This window comes from Sceloporus occidentalis, unplaced genomic scaffold (genome assembly GCF_023333645.1).
Source record: "Sceloporus occidentalis isolate IW3139 unplaced genomic scaffold, rSceOcc1.0.p SCAF_41, whole genome shotgun sequence".
Taxonomy (NCBI): domain Eukaryota; kingdom Metazoa; phylum Chordata; class Lepidosauria; order Squamata; family Phrynosomatidae; genus Sceloporus; species Sceloporus occidentalis.
The window spans coordinates 3,579,977-3,604,392 of NW_028317021.1; the positions used below are offsets into that span (position 1 = coordinate 3,579,977).

Here is a 24,416-nt window from a genome sequence, read left to right on the forward strand (position 1 = left end):
GGATATTTACTGGCAGCCAGCTCTCTCTATCAGCTTTATGGGAATTCCTTTAAAATGCAGTTTGGAGGACTAATTCTCAGCTGAACAATTTATCAAGGTTTCAGTGGATGTACAGTAGAAACTTAGAATACTGTACCCGATGACACCTCCTAAGGTGCTTTGGCATGGAAGACCTGAAGCCCAGGGTGGTCACTAACACTCAGGTCTAACACTCAGGTCTAACCGGCCACCAAATAGGTTTGAACTTGTTATTCACTGGTTTTTTGTTACAGCCATTGTTGATTTATTTTTATTTCTATTTTTATTATTTTAAGGTATGTGTTTAATCTGCAGACTGTTTAATTGTATTGGGGGGAGGGTATTGGGATTTGAGATTGAATATTTTAACCTGTAAGCCGCCCCGGTTGCGTTCCATGGAGAGGCGGGATATAAATAAATTTTATTATAATTATGATTATTATTCTGGACTGCTGAAATAATGCAGATTGGCACTGCTTTAACTGCCACCACTTAATGCTATGGACTTCTGGGATTTGTAGTTTTGTGAGTCATTTCACCTTCCCTGTAAGAGAGCTCTGGTGCCACCACAACAAATGACAAACCCCAAAATTCCACAGCATGGAGCCATGGCAGGTAAAAGTGGTGTCAACCTGAATAATTTCCGCAGTGCAGATTAGACCCTAGTCCCTCCAGGTTGTTATATCAGCCTTGCTGTTTGCTGCCGAATACAAACAATGCCCTAACCCTGTACAAAAGAAATAAATTAAATACTTGCTGTTTCAAAACTTGCAACACAACATACGTGCATAGATCTGCACTCTTTCTAGGAAGATTTATAGAAGAGACTCAATCTTTAAAAGATCACTTAAATTTGCATTCAGTGAAAACATCATGCTGCTGGAAGGGTAAGCATTTATGGGACACCTCCTTCTGGGAGTTTCAGCCCTGCTACCTGGCCTTCTCTGTCTAGTTTGGAACCAGAGTCCCAGTGCAATACACCATTGTTTGGACTGAGACAAAAAGGGTACCTTTTGAAAATAAGAGACCTGGTGAAAGAAGAGAAATAGATGCCACTAGACCACTGATGAAACTGTGCAAAGAGGAAAAGACAGGGAGAAAATTCCAGATGCTGAAGAAAGCTGTTTATTTCATGTCCAACATGCTTGGGATGTATTCCTTCTGCAGGGACACTCCAGCAGCAACATGGAGGAAAGACTCCAAATAACTTGTACAGTTGCTGAAAACATCACTTGGAGTGTTCCCTGCCTCTAGCTCTCTCCTTTTTGACCATGTCAGAAAAATACAGCCGTGGTAGCACTCTTGTGCTACACAGACTGTACACACCATGGCCATGGCTGATGTGCAACCAACTTGTAGGTTGCACAGGGCTTTGTGCATCAACACTCTTGCCAATGTTAAGAATAAATGTTTACTATCATCTTATACTAGGCCAGATGGATCTCTCTACTTCACCCAGAATTATCTGTTGGCAGCACCTCTGAGGCCCTCCAATAGGAATCTTTCCCATCACCTGCCAGCCTAACTGGAAAAGCCTGCCATGAGCATTTGCCCTATTGCTGCATTGCAAGCCCTCTTCTAAATAGAAAAAAGCTGTATCCAGGTTACATTGGTACATACCAGGTCCATCTTACCTACTACTTACTACTGAGGCTGACTGGCAGCAGCTCTCCAGGTTTTCAGGTTTTTCCTATCACCTGCTACCTGCTTTCTTAAAAATGGTAAATGCTGGGATGGCACCTGGGATTTTCTACATGCAAAACATATGCTTCACATCCCCTTTCCACTGTACAAATCATTTTAGATCTGAGGTGGCAATTGTGCAGCCTTCCAGTTTGGTTGGCCTACAATTCCCATTAGTCTTAGGCAGCTTGGCCAGTGGTAAGGAACCATAGGTGTTGGATTCCAATGACATCTGGAGGGACACATCCTCCCTCTCTGGTTTACACCACTACAGACAGCCTTAGATTGGCTTTAGCCAAAAATAAATTATACTGTCTCAATGCTTTGCTTTCAGTTTGCAGTCCCCCATTGACAGGATGGCCTGACCTGCCTATTTCATGGCAGTGCTATAAGCAGCAGCAGTCATCAAGCATTCTGAAGAAGTAAAGAACTGCATAGGTGCTAAAAGGTTGCTATGATGACAGCTGCAAGGGAATAATGCAACATATGGCTTCATTTATAAAGCAAAGAAAAAGTCCAGCTGCCAATCACTGTGTCCAGGGAAGAGTGGGGAGAAGAGAATGGCATTGTTCAGATATGGTAGCAGGTGGAGCAGAACACTTCAGCGGAAGCTCCGGGCTCCATCCATCACATACGCCAGGTCTGCCAAATCAAATGGGCTGATCATTTCATCCTCTGGGATGAGAAAGGAAAGAAAGAAGCCAAGTCTTGGACGATGAATCTGATGGTGCGAGTGGGGATGGGGTACAGGAGGAGGAGCAGGAGAAAAGTAGTGTGAGAAAGGAAGGAAACAGGGAGGGTTGGGGGCAAGTTCTTTGGACAAAATAGTGCTCTCCAAAAACGTATGCTACTGAGCAATTCAAACCATGCAGAAAGCCAGTCATAGCTCAAGGACCTTGTTTCCGAGACGTTATCTTGGGCCATAGTCATAACTGGTAGGCGCACTTGCAGTGGAATACATGTTGGCAGCTGCAGCCGCTGCAGCCGCTGCAGCCGCCGCCGCTGGATTCATGTGATGGTGGTGGTGGTGGTGGTAACTGTGTCCCCGGATGCTGGGCAAAGGATAGGGCGCTGGTCTGCTCTTTGCTCCCAGGTAATGGTCGTAGGCTGAGACTGGGTGCTTGTAGGGATGGTGGTGAAGGGGTTCCGAAGCAGAGGGCTCCAGCCGCAGTTCGTGATGTGGGGGGCTGGGCCGGCTTCCTACTGGACTAGTGAGTGGGACCAGGCCTCCTCCACCCGGCACAGGGAGCGCTGGGCTTAAGACCCTTGACATGAGCTGCTGGTGAGCAGGATCGGCATGGAGAGGTGTCCCACCGGCTGCTTCCCGCTCATATTCCCTCCGACTTTCTGCTGCATCTGCAAGGCATGCCAAAGGAGGAGGAAGAGGAGAAGGAGGAGAAGATGCAAGAATCAGTCAGTTATCAGGGAGTTCCACAAAGCCAGCATCTGGACAGGGATAGGGAGCTCAAAAGAAAGCCAGGTTGCTCAATGCTGTACATTGGCTTTGTCCTCTGTGGTGTAACTTTAATCTACCACAGATGCAGGTGGCTTTTAGACTAACAGTCCCACAGTGCCACAGCACCTATGGCCTGTAGCTACGCTAAATGGAAGAATCTGGGAACTGTAGTCCAAACAAGAAAGTTTTCAGAGCTGATGCAGCTAGTTCTAAAATCTGAGGACAGAGATACCCAGTTTTGCCTCTCTCATCAAACAAGCCCATGAAATAAAAATGTGTGACTTGTTCATTAATTCGACTTCTGTTTTCCTTTACTGCAGGGATGGGAAGATTTCTTGCTTTTAGATTCTGTTGCTGTTACTGTTTTAACTAGAATCCTGAGATCCACCAGTCAGAGCCAGATACAGAAGGGTTACACTTGAATTAAAGATTTCTGAACCTGGAAATTTGTTGTGAGTACTAGGTTTCCCTGTTCCCTCTGAGCTTAACTACAATGACTACAAAGGTAGTCAAAGGCAAAAGTAGCTTCTCTAACAACAGTATGTTTTTGTGAGCTCTCTCATTAGTAATGCACAGTATCTGAGGGGTGGCTTGGTCTTGAACAGGCAAATGTGGCCCATTAGATTTACAAAAGCCCTGTTCCTTTGGGAGAAGAAAAATGCTTGAAAAGGTTAGTTGATCTGATTCAATACTGGGCCCTGTGAATCTGGATTCTCCTTGGGAATGAGGCTATAGGCACTGTCATAGCAAGTGCTTGCATTTCAAAAGTTACCACTGTAGCATTGTTAAAAGCATTCTGAGTCACCCTGAAGGTTCAGCCTTTCTCCAGCACTAGAATCATTGAGCTAGAAGAGATCCTAAGGGCCATCCAGTCCAACCCCATGCCATGCAGGAACTCTCAATCAAAGTATCACCAACAAAAATCCATAGCAAGAGGAAAATGCTGCCTTTCCATTTTACAAGAGGGTGGTTCAATTGTCCATCTTATCCTGTTTGTAGAGACGGGGTCAAGTGTGCTGTTAGCTGATAGTAGAGTCTAGGGCCGGAATTCAGTACAAGACTTATGGGTGTGAGAAATAGAACTGAACAATTTTGCAACATCCGCACTCAGCAAGGGGCTGCCGTGACATTACAATGTAGCAGAACCAACAAAGTCACTACAAGTGCCAATATGCATCAGGTGCTCCCGATGCCCACCTGGACAACAGCCAGGGATGGCCAATGTACACCGGTACAGCCCAATGCATATTGGAAAACTCTTGCCAGTACCATGATACACGCCTGCAAAATTCACTAGAATGGTTCCTTAGGGCCTTGGCTAGTATGCATAAAGTTATGCAAATAGAGTGTGATACAGATGTTGGAGTATTAGCATCAATGCTTGTTTTGTAGATCTATGTTTTCTTTCCTTGAAGAGGGGATGTCTTCTAACAGGAACACTGATGTATATCTCAATGGTCATTTGTTCAGTATTGCTTGTGAAGAGGTCACTTCCCATTCCCTCTCCTTTTTCTAGGAGTCAATAAAGTTTACTGCCCTTTGTTCTCTGTCCTCTTCCTCTCTTTGGTCTCTCCAAGCGTGAACGCAAAACCAGGCTGTGCTACTAAACATGTTTTTCTTCTTACATACAAGAGTCAGCTCTAGGGATTCTTCTACCAAGTATAGTTTTCTCTACTGATTAGTTACTTTGTAGAACCTAGATGTAGCAATAAAGTAAGTTGCTTTTTACCTACCAGTGTATCCTGTTTATTTACCAGAAGCTCAGATTTAGTTGTTTTTACCAAATGCCTGTGGAGTTCCAGCTGCGGTTCCAAAATTATGGAATAGCCTACCGGAAGAGATCCGTCTCATCAATACCTTAGAGGCCTTTAAGAAACGGATCTCTTCTGGCAGGCTTATCCATCAGACTCCATATAAAAGCTTGTGATGATGTTCACTCTCGCCTATGATTATTGGCTACTGATGAACTGTTTTTTAGAGAACTAATAGAAATGTGGTGAATTCAGTATTAGTGTTTTATCAATTGTATTTGTATTATTGTATTATTTTATTGATGTAATCCTGCCTGGATCCTTGGGAGAGGCGGGAAATATAAATAAACATTATTATTATTATTATTATTATTATTATTATTATTATTATTACATGCTATTTGCTGCTGCTGCTAAACTTTCTTAACCACAAATAACCAAAACCATAATCGATTTTCTAACAACAGAATCACAGCCTATATTTCTTAGCTTTTCAGAAAGGGGTGCTCCTTGGAAACACTTCAGTTACTTCAAAATGTAGTCAACCAGTTCATCTACTTCTTCTGCTGAGTGGGGCCCTGGATTTCTGCCCCAAAGTCCTGTTCTAATGGAGGGGGGAAGAGGATTCTGAACCAAGAAAATGCAGTTACTGTGTGAAAGGATTAAAGGAGGTGGTTGTTTTTTCTTTTTCTTTTTTTGCCTGCTCTAAGCTCAGCGTAAACCTTTTATAAATGCCTTCTGCGCACACGCGCACACACCCCACCTATAGAGACCACTCAGTTCAATGTCTCCCTGTTTTTAAACAAAAGCAAAACAAAAGGAGAGCCTTTTTTGTTGTTGCTTCTTCGTGCAATGATATTATGTTAACAGAGACAAGGAAAGGAATGCCAGCAATCGCAGCCTTTTGCTTTCTTTCCTAAATGAAGTGTTTAACATTGTGTTCGGCAGAAATCTGCGCTCCTGGGACGAGACATTCTGACTGTGATAAATAGAACTGAGTTGAGTGACAAGTTTGCACACGCTTGAAATTTTTGCAATTGTATAACACTAAACAAATAGAGACTTCTTTTTATTTTAAATAGGCCTGGAGTGTGCTGGGGAAGAGGGCCCCCAGCTTTCTCTGTGCAACTGTTTACTCTGTGTAATGGAAATGGAATCAATGAAAGATTCCTAATGGGTAACTTGGGGAGGGGGTTCAGCAGGTTAAAACTACCTATTGAACGTCGTGTTTTTGTTGATGTGGTTTTAAAAACGTGTTTGTCAGGGTTTTTAAAAAAGGCAGTATGTGCTAAACTTTCTATTTGTATGAATGTTAGTGTACCTTGACCACAGAAAACCCAAAACAGTTAAAAGAAAAGGGAAGCGAGGGAGAAAAAAGTATTTAGTTGGAAATCAGTATTACATTCACGAGAAGCAAATACATTAGTAATAAAGCAAATGTTTTATGTTACTCTCTCATTTGGGACATTTCATTGATTAGAATTTCTTTTTAAGGTTTTAATCCTAGCTGAACATTTCAAAATGCAAGCGTCTGCACATTTAAATATAAATTACAAGATTATCGCTGTGATAAAGGCTATTACGCACTGTAAAGGTAGCACTTAGCAATAGCACTTTACCTTTATATACTGCTTCTCTAAGAAGTTTACAATGTGTTAGCCAATTACAATGTTAGCCGAAGGTAAACCATTACCAGGGCTGGAAAAGTTACTTTTTGAACAACAACTCCCAGAATCCCTCAGCCAGCATAGTCAGCGATTCACCTTTTGCTGTTGTTGTCTGCCTCCAAGTTACTTCTGACATACGGAAACCCTATGGCAACCGTATCATGGGTTTTCTTGGCAAGATTTGTTTAGAGGTTTGCCTTTGCCTTCCTCTGACTATAGATTAAACATACAACTTTTCCCTGGCTTTACGACTCTGGTCTGACACCGGAACAAATAAGTGGGAAGAGTCTGAGAATGAATACTTATGGAAAAACAGGATCATCATTTGAGACTTTCAAAAGAACAAGGTAAATTAGAAACCTGAAACTTAGAGTACAATCCAAAGAATGCCTATTTCTGAGCAAACCCAGTGAGCATAAATGGAATTAAATCTGAGGACTGGGATGCACAGCTCCAGCCTTTACATACTTGGAAGTAGGTCCCACTGAACACATGAGAACCAACTTCTCTGTAAGCACTCATAAGACTAGGCTACAAATTATATATATGCAGAGGGTTCTCAATTCAACAAATACTTTATGAGTTGCCTGTTGATTTATGGTGGCCCCGTTAATTTCCTAGGGGTTTCTTAGGCAAAAAGAAGTGGTTTGCCATTTCGTTCATCTGAAATATAGCCTACAACTCATTTATAAAGTTTGCAAGTAAGTGTTTGGAATGGGTCTGCATTTCAGTAAATGCCTTGAAGAATAAACAGAGTGACCTGCAGGAACAAAGCAAGGAAGATACATCTTCCAACTTCCAAATCCCTACTAGACTCTTTTCCCTTTGTGAATGAGATGTTTCTTCTTGTAAGCCTATAAACCAGACTGGCAAATATCCAGGCACTGTGTCTCAACTAGTTAGCAAATCTAACTATTAATCACACTTAATTTCCAGTTCCTATGCGTCACGCCACTAAAAGCCAAGTGAACATTTAAAGTGTTGGGTGCAGGGTGAATTCCCTAACAGAGGGTTGCCCCTGATTCTAAAGTCTCACAGCGTACAGTAAAGAACTAGCATGGTTATTCTGGCAGATGTTCTTGTAAGGTGAGTGAAGCTACCATGACCAGTTTAGTCTTTAAGGTGCCTGAAGGACCCTTGGGGATGGGATTTGTTGTTAAACCTGACTGTGTAAGGGAAAAACAAACTGCTACTCTGAAATGTGTTGCCATATCACAGCATGAGAACTTGTGACCTGTACTTATCAAAGTGGTGAACTGGAAAGATCCAGGTGCAGGTTCTCACAAAATCATGGAATTCACTGGGCATCCACACAACAGAAGTAATCCAGTTAGACACCACTTTAACTGCCATGGCTCGATGCTATGGAATTGTAGGAACTGTCGTTTGTTCTGGCACCAGAGCTCTCTGACAAGAGAAGGCTAACTGTCTCACAAAACTACTCATCCCAGAATTTCACAGCATTGAGCCACAGTGGTGTCAAACTGGATTATTTCTGCAGTGTAGATGCAGCCTAAAACTGGGGTTTGGTCAGGAGATTACATTTAAAGCCTTGGCAAGGATTTCTTTTTGCTAGGTAAACACCAGTTACTTTTTGATGCAGAATCATGGTGGTGGGTGTTGGTGGAGGAATATTCACCTTGAGTTGATGGCTGTCTCTTTGAAGTCCTTATATGTGGTAGTAGCCCTGGGATTATCTTGTGGTCACTAGAGGTTGCCCAACAGCAATGGGTGGTGGGGAGATCCTACTCTTTGGGCAGATGGGGCATCACCTACTTAAGCCCTCAAGCTCTTCCCAACCAGTGGAAGGGTAATAGGTAGACCTTGCAAGGGAAGAAGCTGGCAAGCAAACTAGACGTAATTAGCTCCAACTTTGGTAGTCCCTTGGCTTTGCCTCTGGTGACCCAACCCTCTGCCCTACTTGCTTTGTGCGTCTCAACTGCCACTGACTACAATCCCAAGAAGAAGCAATTGCAAACAAGGCTAGATGTGGTTGTGGGGAAGAAAGAGAGTCACTTTACTATTCATGCTGAATGCTGCTCCTTCTTAAGCAGTAGAGAGAATCGTGGAAAGGGGAGAGAAAAGCTGGCAGACGACTGCCCAAAAGCTATGGAGAAAGCTACACACCAAAGGGGGACATGCTAAGAAGAAGTCATTGGAATTCCAGGGTGGTTGGGAAAAGCTCTTTCTCCCTCCATCCCATAACGAACAGGGGCTCTCTGGTCTGATGGGAAGATGAGAGAAAGTCCAGTTTCAAACTGTACCATAAGTAGAGAAATGGAGCTTCAAGAGGCACACAGGCAGGGGAAACTCTTGCAATTAATTTGTTCAAGCAACATAACAATTTACCTCTCCTTATGCTCAGCCTGGATATTTGTAAATAGACAGAATAATTACACAACTCCGATAAGTCCTTAGACACCTCCTTCCAAAAGGGAACCAAATCTGAATAAGCACCGCAGCCATGGCACCTCTCACTACTCTGAGGTGTGTGTATGTAGTCCACAAATGTATGAATATCTGGATTTTCTACTCAAAACCAAGATAAATCCTCACATTTTTCTCTCTGGATTAAAGCTCTGAGGTGATGAAAAGGCCCAGATTCAGCCCGAGTCATACTGTATGTCATTTGGACAGCTCACTGTGAAAACTAGGTGAGACAGTTTTATTTGGCCCATGTAGACAGGCCCAATGAAAGGGGAATGGAATTTATCCTCGCCTTAGAACTATTTGCAAGTAAGCAACATTAATACCGACCTGCCTGCCAATATTGAGTGCCCCACAAAACAATGCTGGCATCCCTGGAGTTGCTAACATTTTGTTTTGCATGTCTGTCTTGGAAACTCACCTTTCTCGGTTCCATTCTGATGCACTGGGGAAGACACAGGATTTCTGGATCTGGCAAAAGCACTCATGAGAGGGAGGGCCCCAGGTCGGTGATTTCTGGGCCTAATATGGGAGGGAAAAGAAGAATGGGGTTGCCTTGCATTATAAGAAAGGGTAATGCTTTTAAAATTCAAGATGTAAGTAAGTCTTCCTAAATCTGACACCTTTCAAATGGCTGTCACTTCCACTAAGATGGCCAAGCTGCCCAGTGGTGATGGACGTTGTAGTCCAACATATCTAGAGAGGCTGGGCTGCAGGAGTCTTTGCTGAATAATGTATATGTAGAACTAGTAATTCTGTTTAGAATCCAACCCAACTGATCTCTCCAAAGACAAAGACTAAAGCTTATATTAAGAAGGCCCAGATTTTGTGTAGAACCATCCTTTCAGTGAAAGTAATTTGGGAAAGAAGGTTGGCCCACCTTTCCTAGCACTGTAATCCTGTTCCAGTTGGGAGGGAAGTAACTGCATTTGGTTATTCACAATAAGTTTGAAAGACTCTTGAAAGACACTTTAAATTAATTAATTGTATGAGTTCTATTCATTAATATATTAAAGTTTCACCCATTTAAAATACTGCTAGAGGTCTGATGGATCTCCTATCATTGCAGCCTATCTGGTCCCTAGAGACAACTTCTTCTTGTATCAACTCTTACACTTGTTCCACACATCAAATCAGACCCTATTTTATCCTGTATCAGTGGAAGAAATGAGTACACCATGGCCAAGATCTTATGTTGCAGACCATAGAGTTCTGCTCATGTATCACCATGCAGAGCAGTTTAAAATTCTCAGGCAGAGAGCTCTACAGCTTCACTAAACTACAGAGGGGTATTCTTCTCCCATGACAGTCACACTGGAATATAGCATTATAACTGTGTAGTGTGAAAGGGCATCTGGTAGAGAAAAGGGAGCGAGAAAACTCAGCAGTCTTACCAGTCTTCTGGGTCACAGTCTCGGAATCCTTTAGCAAAAGGGTTGCTGGCAATCTTGAGCTGAGTGATCTGAAGAAAGAGGTTTGAAGAAGGGGAGCGACTTTAGAATAACTGAGGAACAATTACATCACACTAAACCAAAGGGTGAAATCTCTGGCCCTTAGGAGGCCATGTTACATCACTTTATCCTTTCTGAATTCTTCTGTAGCATGACCAGCTAGAAGTCAGTTTTCCCTGAACCAATATTCTTCAGATGTGTCAAACTATACCTCCCGTGATACCGAGCCAGCATACCTTCAACAAAGGCTGTTGTAAATTATCACAGAAACTTATAAAGTCAGATTGTGCCTCTCCAGTATTTTGGAGTGACCCAGTACCCAATCTTTTACCTAAAATTCCTTATATTGGATATGGCAGGGATTGAATTTACTGCTGCAGAGGTGTGGTCTAAGGGTTAAAAAGTGTAAATATGGATGGCCAGTGTGTTTCCAGACTGCTACTTTTTCACGAGTTCATTTATAAATCCATTTCATTCTGTCCCATTAGTTTGCAAACATGTTGAAAATCTGCATGAAAGCTTTCATTAAAATACACATTTTGAAAAATAATTTGTCCGAAGATATATATTTATAAATGTCTCTTAATCTCAAAATACCAAATTTTCCAATACATTTTGATACTTGTTGCTGAGCCGAGAATTGTATCACAACAACACAGAAAAGTACAAAATCCATAGGATAAAATATTTCCCAATCTACCCATTATCCTATGAAGTACAAAATAGGTTGGTTTGGACCAGAATGCAGAAGGATTGAATTCCTCAGAATTATGGCCACCTCCCTCGACTAAACTAGCTACTGGACCAGAAATGACAAGGAGGCGAACCTTAAAAAGTAGTAAAGAAATGCATTCCTTGTATTTGTAGAAGCGCTTTTCTTCCCCCCCCCCCTTTTCTTCTTCTTCTTTTTGGTCTTGTTTTTATTTAGAGTGGCTTCATGCCAAGTGGCCTTTGCAGTACTGACACCAAATCTGTTTTGAAGTTTGCTATCATGCCACTAACATCTTCCCCCCCTTTGGAATCCAACCATGTGGTTTCCCTCTCTGATCACAAATGCTGAATTGTATTCTGTGTAACGCTAATTCACTGTACTGAGAGATTGAGATAGGCCCTGAGCTTTGGTCTGTCTGAGATGCAAACGCATTTGTAAGAAGATGTCACTTTATATGCCTCCCCTCTCCAACCATCACTAAGCAACTTTCCCCATGGCATCACCGCAGAGTAACCATGTATTTATTGAAATCACCAGGGAGAAAGGCAGGGTAATCCCCCCCCCCCTTATATTTAAGCAAATCCATGGATAAAGTATGTGATTGTGAGTTTCCGGAATGGGTTGAAAAACAAACTTTAAGCCCCTTAGTGACAGTTCCAGCCTTAGAGGTCAAAGTGATAGAAAGCAGAAGAGAAGGCGCAGCTGTCCCAAGCCATCATGCCAATGCCCGTCTGGGAGGGCTTCAGAACCTCTTAAAGGCACAGCATCATGCTCTAATGACTGTTCTTTGCAAATCTTGAGCTAGTAATTGTGGAACTCCCTCATCGTTGGTCTTGGTTTTTTAAAAATTTATTCAATTGAAACAGTGCAGACATCTGCAACACTTTTCTATTTAAGTAATGGCACTTTTTACCTTAGCAACATTTAACAAACATCTATCAGTTACTTTGTGGGCTACAAGTCCCTGAATTTTCCGGTTGGCCTTTCTGGGCTCTGAGAATTGCACTCCAAAAAACTAGCCTTTCCAAGCTATGCTCTCAGCAGAGCAGCCTTAAAGATGTGAGCTAGCAATATTCAGATCAGATTAATGGATGTGGTGACCCTATATGCTTCTACACATTTGATTAAACTGGGCTTACTCCCAGGTAAGGACTGAAGCCTAACTGTACATGTACAATCCTGTACATGTTAACACACTAGTGCTCCTCAGTATTTTTCTTCCATGTAAGTGTGTATTAGGTCTGCAGCCTATCTGTTAATGTGCAGCCTTAATTCTTCTGTAGTAAATGCTGCTCTTGAGGTTTATAACAAGAAGCAATGGTGATTCTGTGACAGTACCATGAGCAGCGTACCAACAGTGCAACCCAGGGCTGGGTTAAAGCAGGCTGAAACCCCCTGCTGTGTCAAGTTTAAGAGGAGCCAGGGCATTACCAAAAAATGTATTACTTTTCACAATATGTGACGCTTACAATCCATGTAATGCTTGAAATGCAGTCCTTTTTGTATCTAGTAGTCCGACGTAGTCTACAAGTCAATAGGTGACTTGAAAGCACATACGCGTGCACACACACATTCTGAGGCTCTACACTGCAGCTCACATTACTCATGGGTAATCCCAGTACTGATACAATCCCACGTTTTGCCATATCACATGGACCTCTGCCTCAGTGCACCCCTTCCTGACTACCTATATATTCCCAGCTATCCTCAGTGCTTTGCCCATCATTATAGTTCTTTTGGGAAATCAATCTCATGTAGAAAAATAGGTAAAACTTGTGTTACTCATGACCAAACAACATGGGGAGGTAACTTATTTTTTTCCGTTAGGATGGAGAAATAATTTTAAAGGCATTCTCCCGTTTGAGAGGCGTTTAAGAAGGTTAAGGTGCTAGTAGGCTCATTATCGGGTTTAACAAAATAATAATGTTGGCTATAAGTCAATCAAATGTATATAGCACTTCATTATTTATGACGACAAGAAAGCTTTAAAAACCCCTTCATGCAGACTAATTCACTCTCTCTCTCTGTGTGACACACACACTTACACACAGACAAAACAAAATGTATTGAATATGTTATGGAATACATTAATACTCAGAAAAGCTCTCACCTCCTTCACAGTATCAGGATTTACAGAAATATGTTCTTATAGTTAATGGTAAAGCTCAATGTAAACTGTTTTAAAGTAATATTTTGATTGCTAATACGTTATCTTTTCATAATTAAAAGGGGGGGAAAGGAACAAAATGTAATATATTTTTATACGATGCCATTCCAGTACAGTAAGATTTGATACACAGTCCAAGGGGCAACGTTGCCAGCTCAATGTGAGAGTGGTTTTTCTGACCAACCAGTTTTTGTCAATTGTACTTTCAAGGGGCATAGTGCTGCTATTTATGCTTCGTCAGACAGGAATGGAGGCTGAATTGTACAGAAGCCATGATGTCTCCCTGACTTCCAGGAATATTTTTTTTTTTGCAGGATTTAAAAAAGAAAAAGAAAAATGGCAAACTGTACAGCTCTTGCCAGCTTCTTTTTTGGAGGAATAATACAGCAAGGCCTCCCAGGGTGATCAAATTCCTTCAGAAACCAAGCAACGGGTTTAGCAGACAAACTGCTAAAGAAGGACAGTTCCCTAGACAGTCTACAGAACTTGCACTGAAACGCAAAATGTTGAATGCAATATTACTCAGTGGGAGGAACTGTCAGCCATGCAGAAAGGGACGGCTGGAAGAGAAAGCAATGAGATGGATCTCACAACATCACATCACCTTTTCTCATAGGAGCCCTCAACAGGTCAATCTGTGGGTTTGTCTAGTTTTAAAGAATAGTCTATTCTCAAACTTGTTGAATTATTATGGCTTCCAGAGCATGAAAAAGTTAGTTTGGACAACTCCCAATATTCCTAATCTAGCACGAAGTGGTCATCCTAGCTGGGGGATTCTGGGAGTTGTAATCCAAAAAAGTAACTTTTCTGGACTCTTTTGACTGCAGAGACTCTAAGAATTTATTCAGAAGGAGGTTAGGCACAGCATGTGTCATGAAAACAACTTTTGAGCAAGCATACTGAATACTAAGTCCAATTATTAGCCCCATTTGGAGTAGATCCATTGAATCAATCAAACTTGTTTAAGGCACTGTTTATGTAACTCTCAATGACTGAAGGGATCTACTTTTGTTGGGACTAATACATGGATTTCATTTTTATCGGGCTTGTGGATGTGGGTTCTTAGTGGCTGCTCTCATTAAAAGCATTGCTAACCTATATACATTTATGTTAAAATAACATTAAAAAACCAGGAAGTCACTCTTGTTGTGTAGAGTGAAGCAGGGAACCCCGCAAAATCAGCAGAGTTGGTCTACCACATTTCCATGACAGTGAAGTGATACAGATTGGCCGAGAATGTAGATCAGCATTACATGGCATGAATCCACATGTAGAGTTATACATGGATTGTGCTACATATTCCTTGTCATGAATGGCAACATTGCAGAACTGACATAATTTGCAACCAAATGAGCAATCAAATATGCATATGCACCTATGTGCAATCAATGTACAATGCATACCCTCATGTACAAGGGCACAGCATGTGCAGCACTGCTTCTGCAAACCTAAACTGGATGTAATATAATTCCCAGAATTACCAGACAGCATGGCTAGTAGCTATGTTACCTGAGGGATTGTGGATGCTGTAGTCCAAAAAAGTTTGCTTTCCCAAGTTCTTCCTGCATAAGGGTAATCGGAATCACTTTTAAGCAATCTAGCTGAAACTACAGCATTTTGGCATATAAAACATGTGGATCTCACAGTGGGTTGTTGAGTGAAGACCATTTGACAGCCCGCTGTAAAGAATCTGCATAACACTGCAGACAAAACTGCTCACATCTGCTCCAACTTGGATGCAGCAATTTGTATAAGTCCAACGGATATAACTTTGGCCCCTACTTGTCTAGTGTTGCAGAAGACATTTCAGTTGGTGCTGCCTGAGGATGTGGACAAGATTCCTGGAGAGGTGAGAGTCATCACAACGGTACTGAATCATTGCCCTTCCTTGCTCATAAAAGTGGCCAGAGGGGGACTGGTCAAGTGGGAAAGATCTTGCTTTGGCAAGACAGGGGTACATCACTCTGAAAGAGGTGGTGGAAAAGACTTTACTGAAAAAGATGCCCCTGAACTCTACTGTACTGGATAATTACCAGCAGCTTTCCAGTATCTCACTCTTGGGCAAGGTGCTGTAGTACATGGTGACCTCCCAGTTTCTGGGGTTCCTGGAGGAAACAGTTTGTCTAATTCTATTGCAATCTGGTTTTAGGCTTGATTATGGAATAGAGACAGCTTTGACTGCCTTACTGGATTACCTAGTCCATGCCAGTTTGCTTCCAGGCACAATTCAAAATGGAACTGGAAAGGACAGGAATGGTTATGAGCTATAAAGCCCTCTATGGCCCTGGTCCAAGCTATCTGGCAGACCATATCTCTCTTTATGAACCAGTCTGGGTTCTGAGATCCTCAGGAGAGGCTCTTCTCTCAGTCCCAGCACCATCGCAACCAGGGTTGGTGGGGACACAAGAGAGGGCCTTCTTGATGGCTGCCCCTAGACTTTGGAATTCCCTTCCCAGGGAGACCAGAATGGCCTCCTCTTTGCTGTCCTTCTGCTGGCAGACTAAGACCTTCCTGTTCAGATGGCTGTTTGGAACATAAAGTTTTTAAAGTTTTCAACCTAATGGTGTTGTATTATTTAAACTGTATTATTTTAAAGTGTATGGTTTTTAATTTCTTTTATCTTTTTTAATCATATTCTATTTTTAAACAAATGATCTGTTTTAATATTATAAGCTTAATTGCATTTTAATTGTCACTTTTGTAGGTTTTTAATTGTACTGTGTTTTTAGACTGTAAGCCACTTTGAGTCCCAATTTTGGAGGGAAAGTGGGATACAAATAAATTTAATAATAATAATAATAATAATAATAATAATAATAATATTCCAGGGGTTGGACAGGGAAGTGTATCTCTGTTGGCTCTGCTGAACCTCTCAGTGGCTTTTGATTTCATTGACCATGGTGTCCTACTGGGCTGCCTCTCTGGGATGGGACTTAGAGGATCAGTTTTGCAATGGCTCCATTTCTAGGCATAATTCAATGTGTTGGATGTGACCTTTAAATCCTAACATAGCTTGGGCCCAGAGCACCTGAAAGATTGTATTTCTCTATATAAACCTGCCCAGGTTTTGAGATCTTCGGGGGAAGGCTGAGCAAGGTATAAAAGGGTAATATAGTCACTGCCTGCACAGGGCAGATGTCTCACTAATAGGACACAAATAGGCTGATTGAAAAGTCTCTGATTTTGTTCTTTCCTTTCCAATTTTATACTGGATTACAATACTGTCCTGGGGAGGTGGTAAGAAAAGTCTCTGATCATACTGGGAGCTGACAGAAAATATTCTTGGATAGAAAAGTGTCTAGATCTCCGAAATAAAATTGGGAAGAACAGAAACAAAACCTGAGACCTTCTGGTCTTTTTATTAAGTGTGGATGAGACCTAAGAAGACTTTCACAGTGCTACAAAAACTGCTGTTGACATCCCCTGTTTCTTTTATATTGGATAGATTATCTATTTGTAACACCCTGAAATGCAAAAATGGAAGCAAGGCTTTCTTTCAATCCCACCACATTCGCAAACAAATCTGGTGAGAACACAAGAGAAGTCATTCTTGGTGGCTACTTCTTCTGTTGGCAGGCAAAAGCCTTTTCATTTTGACAGGTTTTTTACCATTACTTGATTGCTGCAGAAGGCTCTTTTAATGGGGTACTGTACTGTTCCCCTTGATTTTTAGGTTTTAAATGCTTTTAAACTACTGTATATACTTATGTATAAGTCTAGAAATTTAGATTAAAAAATTGACTAAAAAAACCTGAGTCAACTTATCCACAGGTCAATGTAAGTACTGTATTTTAATGTATATATCTATAGATAGATAGATAGATAGATAGATAGATAGATAGATGGTGAAAGGCAAGAGTTTAATCTGCCCTGGAAGTACTGACTCCCTTCTACACAGCCTTTAGTATGTGAACAAATAGTTAGGCCTGGGATCTTGTACATTCTTTGGCATTGTTTTGCTTTACTTCATCCTTTACATCCTTTGTTGCATGCCCCTAAGTTTAAAATCCATAACTTTGGCCCCCCAAACTTATCCTCTACAAGGTCAATTTATAGTTGAGTATATATGGTATTTTTCATTTACTGATTTTTCAATATAATAGTTTATTTAATTTTTTGTTGCTCTTTAATATTATCATTTATTTGTATCTGTATTTGTTTTCATTTACATTGTAAGCTGCCCTTTTTTCCTACATGGCAGAAAGACTGGACATAAATGAATAAAGAAAGAAATAATACTCAAAATACCTAAGTCGTAAGGAAAAAATCATAATGTAATAGCAAATAAATATTGTAATTTTCTTCTAGTGCCTTTTGAGACTTGGCGTCTTGTTTTTCAGGCTAGGCAGAGGAAAGAGTTTTGAGCCCAACCTATGCAGTGTAGTTCCATCTGACTGGTGAAACTGGAGTCTGCAAACAATTTTAAGATACCACATTTACATCTAAACTAGCTGAATCCCCTCTGTTTAGTCTCATCATACTAAAGCTGATTTTTTAAAAAAAAAACTGCAACACGTCACCTTAAAGCACTTTGTGGGTCATTTTTTCCCCTTTTTGGCATCAACTGATTGACTGCTCTGAACAATCTCCCTCTCCTGCCGTCTCTTTTCCGGCCCTCCATCCATCATGTTGTTGGAAATTCAGGGTGGGGAGGTGGGCTTTTTGTTGTTGATAAATGAAGTACTGGAAGGTTTGTGTCTCATTAATGAGCTCCAGATACTCACTCGATGGTTCTGGTAGGCGGTCACCGCAGTGAAGCGGGTCTCCTCGAAAACAAAGGTCTTAAAGTTCTCTTCCGCATACTTTTCACTGTCTTTCCTTGGATCCACATAGACCACGTGGAAACGAGGCTGGTATCTGTGCATGGAGTTCAAAATGATCTGAATGATAAAATGAGCAAGGGAGATCATATAACTAATTCATTCTGCTACAGTGGAACTAAACCAAGACGAGAAATGTATCCCCCGCACATGCACCATCCACCTGACTGCACAGTATCAGTGTGGGAGCAGGCTGGAAGCTAAGGTGACACTGGAGTCAATGTGTGTGCTGCTTGCTTACTTCGAGGTGAGGTCTGTACTGAGAAGGACTTGGTAAATATTCACAATGTGAGTCATCTGTATAGAGTTATGACAGCAAGCTACTTGATGGAGAAAGAAAAGGAGATTGCAATGCTGCAGCCTCGGTGAGAGTAAGAAAATCCTCTTGATTCATCTAACCTTTAATTTGCCTGGGATTGTCTGTTTCTGGGGGTTGGTGGAATTGTTTGGACAATGTGCTTACTTTTTTCGGATAATAAATTCAAATACATTTGGGTTTAACTCAAATTGCTAGTCCCAAACACATTCATCAATGGGAGTTACATACATGTTGATTGACCATTCAGTCATTTATTCAGTGGGTCTCCTGCAGTTAGGAATAGTGACTAGAGTTAGGCCTTAATTTATTTGATAGAGACGAACTCCACTACTGAAGTTGTGGGGACTTTTTAATAGGTGTTATTAATTCAGAATGCAACCTCATCAAACTTAAGCACTTTGAAGCCCCCTTGATCTTAGCAAGGAATTAATTAATTAATTAATTAATTAATTAAATTTTATAACCTGGCTTTCTCCCAATATGGGACCCAATGTGGCTCATAACTGTAAGGGCAAGTGATGGTAGAGAGATCTAGGCTTACTCATTCTTAGAGAAGATCATTTGGACCCAGTGGAACAAGCTAGTCATCCCTGAGTTCAAAGGGTCTGTTATAAGAACAACACATGCATCACGGCAGAGACAGGCCTAAATCCCATTAATTAATCCCAACAGAAGTACACCTATTGAATCAACTGTTGAAAGGTGAATCAAAATGTAAGTAAATCCTAATGGTGGATCCACTCTAGTTGGAACAAGGCAACAAGATTCAGGCTACAATTTTAAGTAAGGCATTTCCTCCTGTGTAAGGGAAAGGACGATTTCTCTTCTAAGACAGCTCTTGCCATATACAATAACTATATCAACAATAGCAAAATCTTTTTGTCTATCATATTGATTTAAATTGATTAATGCTGCAGTCTTAAACACCTGTAACTGGGAGTAAGTCCCACTGAACCCAGAGTGGCTTACACATAAGTAGACATGTATACAATAACCTCATAACTGACTAACCATAGCCCTAAGCCTAAGTAAACATGCATATGTATCCAGTTTAGCTGAACAGTGTGATAAATTAACAGCGTGAACTAAAGAATAAAACCTAGATTCAGATTTCCTGCTCAGAAACAAGCTGTTTGACACATTGAGCAAGGCTGTCCCTCACTGCATAAGTTCTCCTCCTGTGAAATAGGCTCTGGAGAGAATTTCATTATCTGATCACAACACGCTCATGAAGCAGAGAAATGATGTCCCAGCCACCTCAGACTGTATGTACGTGTAAGCCTTACTTTCAAGAGATCTAATATCAAATAAATATCTCCAAAATTGCAGATGCAGCCAAGAAAAGTTTTTTAAAAAATGTTTAGCAAAAGAAGTTGCTTGGAGTTTTTTGCATGATGATAAAAACATTATTATTTTAATGGTTTGCAGTTAAAACTTTTGGAGGAGTGCAGTATATTATAAGAAAAGTTTTACTAACTGTTTTGCAGGGAAGATGGAAAAATGGATGAGCTATAGTTAGACAAGGTAATCTAAGTAACTGTCTACTTCTGTATAGACCAGTCCTGTCTCTGGATGCTCTTTCTGTCTGTGTGGGCATGTGAAAAGTGCTTCTGCCTAGTGGAATATGTGTGGCTGCAGTGCAGACAAAATCCTCCATTGCGGCAGCGCTTATGTGCTTGGATTAAGTGGTCTCCCAATGCAAGGTGTTTCTGCCATGAGATGAAGACTTGTTTCTTTGCCAGGTATTTTCCTTATTATCAACATAGTCAGTTTCCCTAGTGATTTTAATGAAATATCATTTTATTGTTCAATTGCCATTTTGTTGTTTAATTTTATTGTAGCTCAAGAGTTTTAAATAATGCAACACTGTAAGCTGTTTTCCGAATGAAAAGTAGTATAAAAAAGTCTAAACAGATAGACAGATAATAGACAGAAATTATAAATAGATAGAGAGATGCAGACTTTGAATGGAGACACAATACAAATGATAAGCATTGAACATCACAACATACAGTATTTTGGTGTTCCCAGCTACTCCCCCCCCCCAATTCTGAGTAAGTAGTACATCTATCCCAAACCCTTCTTTAATCTTTGTGCTGTAGCAGCTCCTAACAGCCCTTGGCCCATATTGCCAACCATAAGAATGTCATCACCAACTGTCCTGCCATCTATAAGTCAGTCCAATATTGGGTCATTCACTTTCCCCCAATGGCCTCCTGCCTTTCCCAGATGGGACTTACATGTCCGTTGTCATCCAACAAATTGTTAGTCAGCTTGAGTTTATCAAAGGAGACAATCTGTTTCATCCACTGGGCTCCTCTAGCTGGAGAATCTGGGTGGTAATGAACTCTCCCTGGTGTTGCAGGGTCTGCCTTGCCAGCCACCAGCCAGGAGGAACTGTGAAATGCATAACTGTGTTGGAAGAAAAAGCCAAGGCTGGGTTAACCATCATGCTACATAAGCTGCACTGCAGGACTGCAAAGCAGTTTAATTTACAGTACATTTATTTACATAAGATTTTGCACAATGGATTTTCCTCTCTTCTTAGAAACAAATGTAAAATCACTTCCAAAACAGTACACAAATAACAATATAGTGAGCCCTCCACATTCGCTGGGGTTAGGGACACAGGACCTCTGTGACAATGAAAAATCCGCAAATAAAAAACTCCTTTTTTTTAACTTGAGATAACACCTCTCTAGGAATTTCTAGCTCCTCCATTGCAACTCTGTGCCCAACATCTGCTAGATGCTGAGCATAGAATTGCACTGGAGGACTTACAAATGCCTAAAAGAGTATTCTCTCTAGGGATCTCTAGGTGCTCCAATATAATTCTATGGTCAACTTCTGGCAGCGTCACGCTGGAGGACCTGGAGATTCCTAGAGAGAACTTACCTGTATCAGTCAAATAAGTATTGGCCAGGGGATTGGGAAGGGATTATTTGTATCTTATGTATTGTATTTTCTGTATTGTATTTTCTTACTGCTGTTAGCCGTCCAGATTCCCCGTGATTGAGTGGGATACAAATAAATCTATATTATTATTCTTATTAAATCCACAAAAGTCAAATCTGCAAATGTGGGGGGATGACTGTACTTCAAATATACATGTATAAACAAATGGATGTTAAAACACAGCCAGTAATGCAAAGCAGTGTATCCAGAAGTAACAATAAAGCAATTGGTGAAATAAGAGCAATGTAAATGAAGAGCAAATAGAAGAGTTGCGCTGCATAACCTAGAATTTCCTAGACAAAACACTTCTGTAGGCATTTGTAGGTCGTCCAGCATGATTCTGTGATCAACTTCTGGCAGATGCTGACCATAGAGGACCTGGAGATCCCTGAAGAGGTCTTCTCTCAGGTAAAAGAATACTTTTTTTATTATTATTTAGGGGGGTCCTTCACCCCTAACCCCAGCAAATGTGGAGGGACTACTGTAATTGAAATAATTCCCATTCCCATGTGAAGATGGTAATCTTGGGGATCAGTTACTCAGGGGAGAGAGAATGTTATTCTGGGCTGAGCTCAGAGGACAGCTCAATTCATGGGGGGAAAACCTTCTGAATAATTAAAAGGGTGCTTCGCCACTTGCAAGAAGCAACACGGTGGATTTGTAAAGAACGAATATTGTTTTAATTGCAGGTGTAAGTATTTCATCCCTCTGATTTGTGAGAGAAATCTCCCGTCACTGGGAGTCTTATGATGTATGAGCATAAAAAGTGCTCTCTACTGAACAGCATCTAGCAGGGCCAACCTAAGAAATGTAGCTGTCTGAGAGACAAAGGGCACACTGAAGCTCCGCACCCCTGACATGCAGAAGTTTACTTGGGTGGTAGTTGGGTGGTAGTTGTGTACTTGGGTGGTAGTTGAATTTTGCTTCAACGCAGGCAATTATAAAATGTCCTCTACTGCAAGACCTTTAGGGAGTGTAGGGCAGGCTGAATGTCAGGCACAGCTCTGGCCTTCGAAAGAGGAGAAAGGCTGAAGGGTACACAACAACAACAAGAAGAAACAAATTCTCTCCGTTCCTCTGAACATCTTCACCAACGTGCTTTGTGCTAGAACCTTTACTAAATATGTGGTCAATATATTTACATTCGAGTGGATTATGTAACATTATGATGTGCTTGGTATGAAAAAAATTGTCATTTCCATTTAAACATTTATTGTTTTATATGTTTTATATAAACATATGATCGTAAAAGCTTAAAAGGCTTGAATTGTTTTTGCAAGACAGCAACGTTATGGCTAGAACCTGGATATGGTTGTCCCAAATAAACTGTACTCTAACTTTTAAAAGCTTAAAAGGCTTGAATTGTTTTTGTAAGATGGCAACATTATGGCTATAACCTGGATGTGGTTGTCCCAAATAAACTGTACTATAACTTTTACTACACGGATTAATCAGTTACGATCTGGGTCACATCCCTGATTCATCCAAACTGGGGAGTTTTTCCTCTTTCTAGCTAAATGTGCCAGAAGGAGGAAAGAACTATTTTATGTAAAAGAGATCTTATATCAGAACTCATCTTTGGGGACGGAGAGGGGTGTCTTGTAGCTATTTGCCAGCAGTAGCTTAACATAAAATGAGAAGAGATAAGAATTGGCAGGCAGAGTATTTTGACTGTGTTGTTGTTCACTGAAGTTCTTAGGGTGTTTTGGCAGTAAAGGCATGGCTAGTAGTCACTAAACTATAAATCTAAAGCAGGGAAAAACAAAACCCGGCATATACCACAATCCTATGCATGTCTGTTGTTGTTGTTGGGTGCCTTAGAGTGACCCTACAGCAAACCTATAATGGGTTTGTAAGCATCAGAAGGGGTTTACCAGTACCAGTCACCCAGAGGGTTTTCTGTGGCGGGGTCTGAGCCCTAGTCTCCCAGAATCCTAGGGCAATATTCAAACCTCTACACAACACTGGTGCTCAAGTTCTGTCAGAGGTAAAGCCCAATGCATTCAATGGTATTTGTTTGTTTGTTTGTTTGACAAAGGTCCAAAACACACTGCAGAAATAAACCAGTTTGAGAGCCCTTTAACTGCCTTGGCTCAAGGCTAGGGACTTGTAGTTTTGTGAGACACTGAGTCTTCTCTGTCAGAGAGCTCTGGTGCCCCAATAAACTACAATAAACAGCCAGGGCAGTTAAAGCAGTCTCAAACTGGATGATTTCTGCAGTGTGGTTTGGACCAAGGATGCATACAGAGCCAGAGTGGTCTTGCAGTTTGAGTCTAAGACTCTGGGAGACCGTGTTTTGAATCCCTGACTCAGTCATGGAAACCCACTGGGTGACCATAGGCAAGCCACACACTCTCAGCCTCAAGGAAGGGCAAAGGCAAGCCCCCCTCTGAGCAAATCTTGCCAAGAAAACCTTACATGTCTTGGAGGCGCACAACCAACACAAAGCCACACGGAAATTGTTTATTTATTTCCGTTGTTTCTCGTCTCTAGAAACCAGACTTCAGAGGCTGTGAAACTAGACGTCTGTAGAACTATGTCCCCACAGCACCAGGTATAAAACATGTCTTGCATTTATAACCTGCTTTCTTCAGTGTGGCCTACAGGGCTCTCCTCCACTGAGGTAGGAGTGTATGTGATGGTCCCAAGGTGACTCAGTGGGGACTTGAACCCTTGCTCCAGCCACTGTGCCACACAGAACAAAAGCAAACCCAATGACAAAAGGGTTTTAAAAAGAAACACCAGCATGGACTGCTGGACGGATGGCAAGAAAAGCAGCATGTCCCATTTCAGAACTACTTGCTCATCCTGGGCCCTCAAAGCCATGACTCCAAAGCTTGAGGTTATTTTAAGGATACACAAGTCCCAGAATCCCCCACTCAGCAGGGCCCTTACACTGCAGTCCACAAAGCCACTTTCTCAAAGTTTGCATTATACACACCCAGTGAAAAGATACCTGCAAAAGTAGCTTCACCTGCCTCAATATCAGA

General features: G+C 41.3%; 1 protein-coding gene across 1 annotated transcript in view; it reads right to left on the reverse strand.

Moving 5' to 3' along the window:
* Positions 1-211: 211 nt before the first annotated feature.
* Positions 212-24,416, reverse strand: part of TBX1 (T-box transcription factor 1) — a 37,460-nt gene continuing 13,255 nt past the window's right edge. Inside the window, exons 3-7 of the mRNA XM_089489860.1 lie at positions 20,712-20,883; positions 18,057-18,212; positions 10,397-10,464; positions 9,424-9,524; positions 212-3,057 (exon numbers count right to left, since the gene is read on the reverse strand). Of these exons, the coding sequence (XP_089345986.1) occupies positions 2,612-3,057; positions 9,424-9,524; positions 10,397-10,464; positions 18,057-18,212; positions 20,712-20,883 (943 nt within the window). The 3' untranslated portion in view covers positions 212-2,611. The remainder of the gene's footprint in view (positions 3,058-9,423; positions 9,525-10,396; positions 10,465-18,056; positions 18,213-20,711; positions 20,884-24,416) is intronic.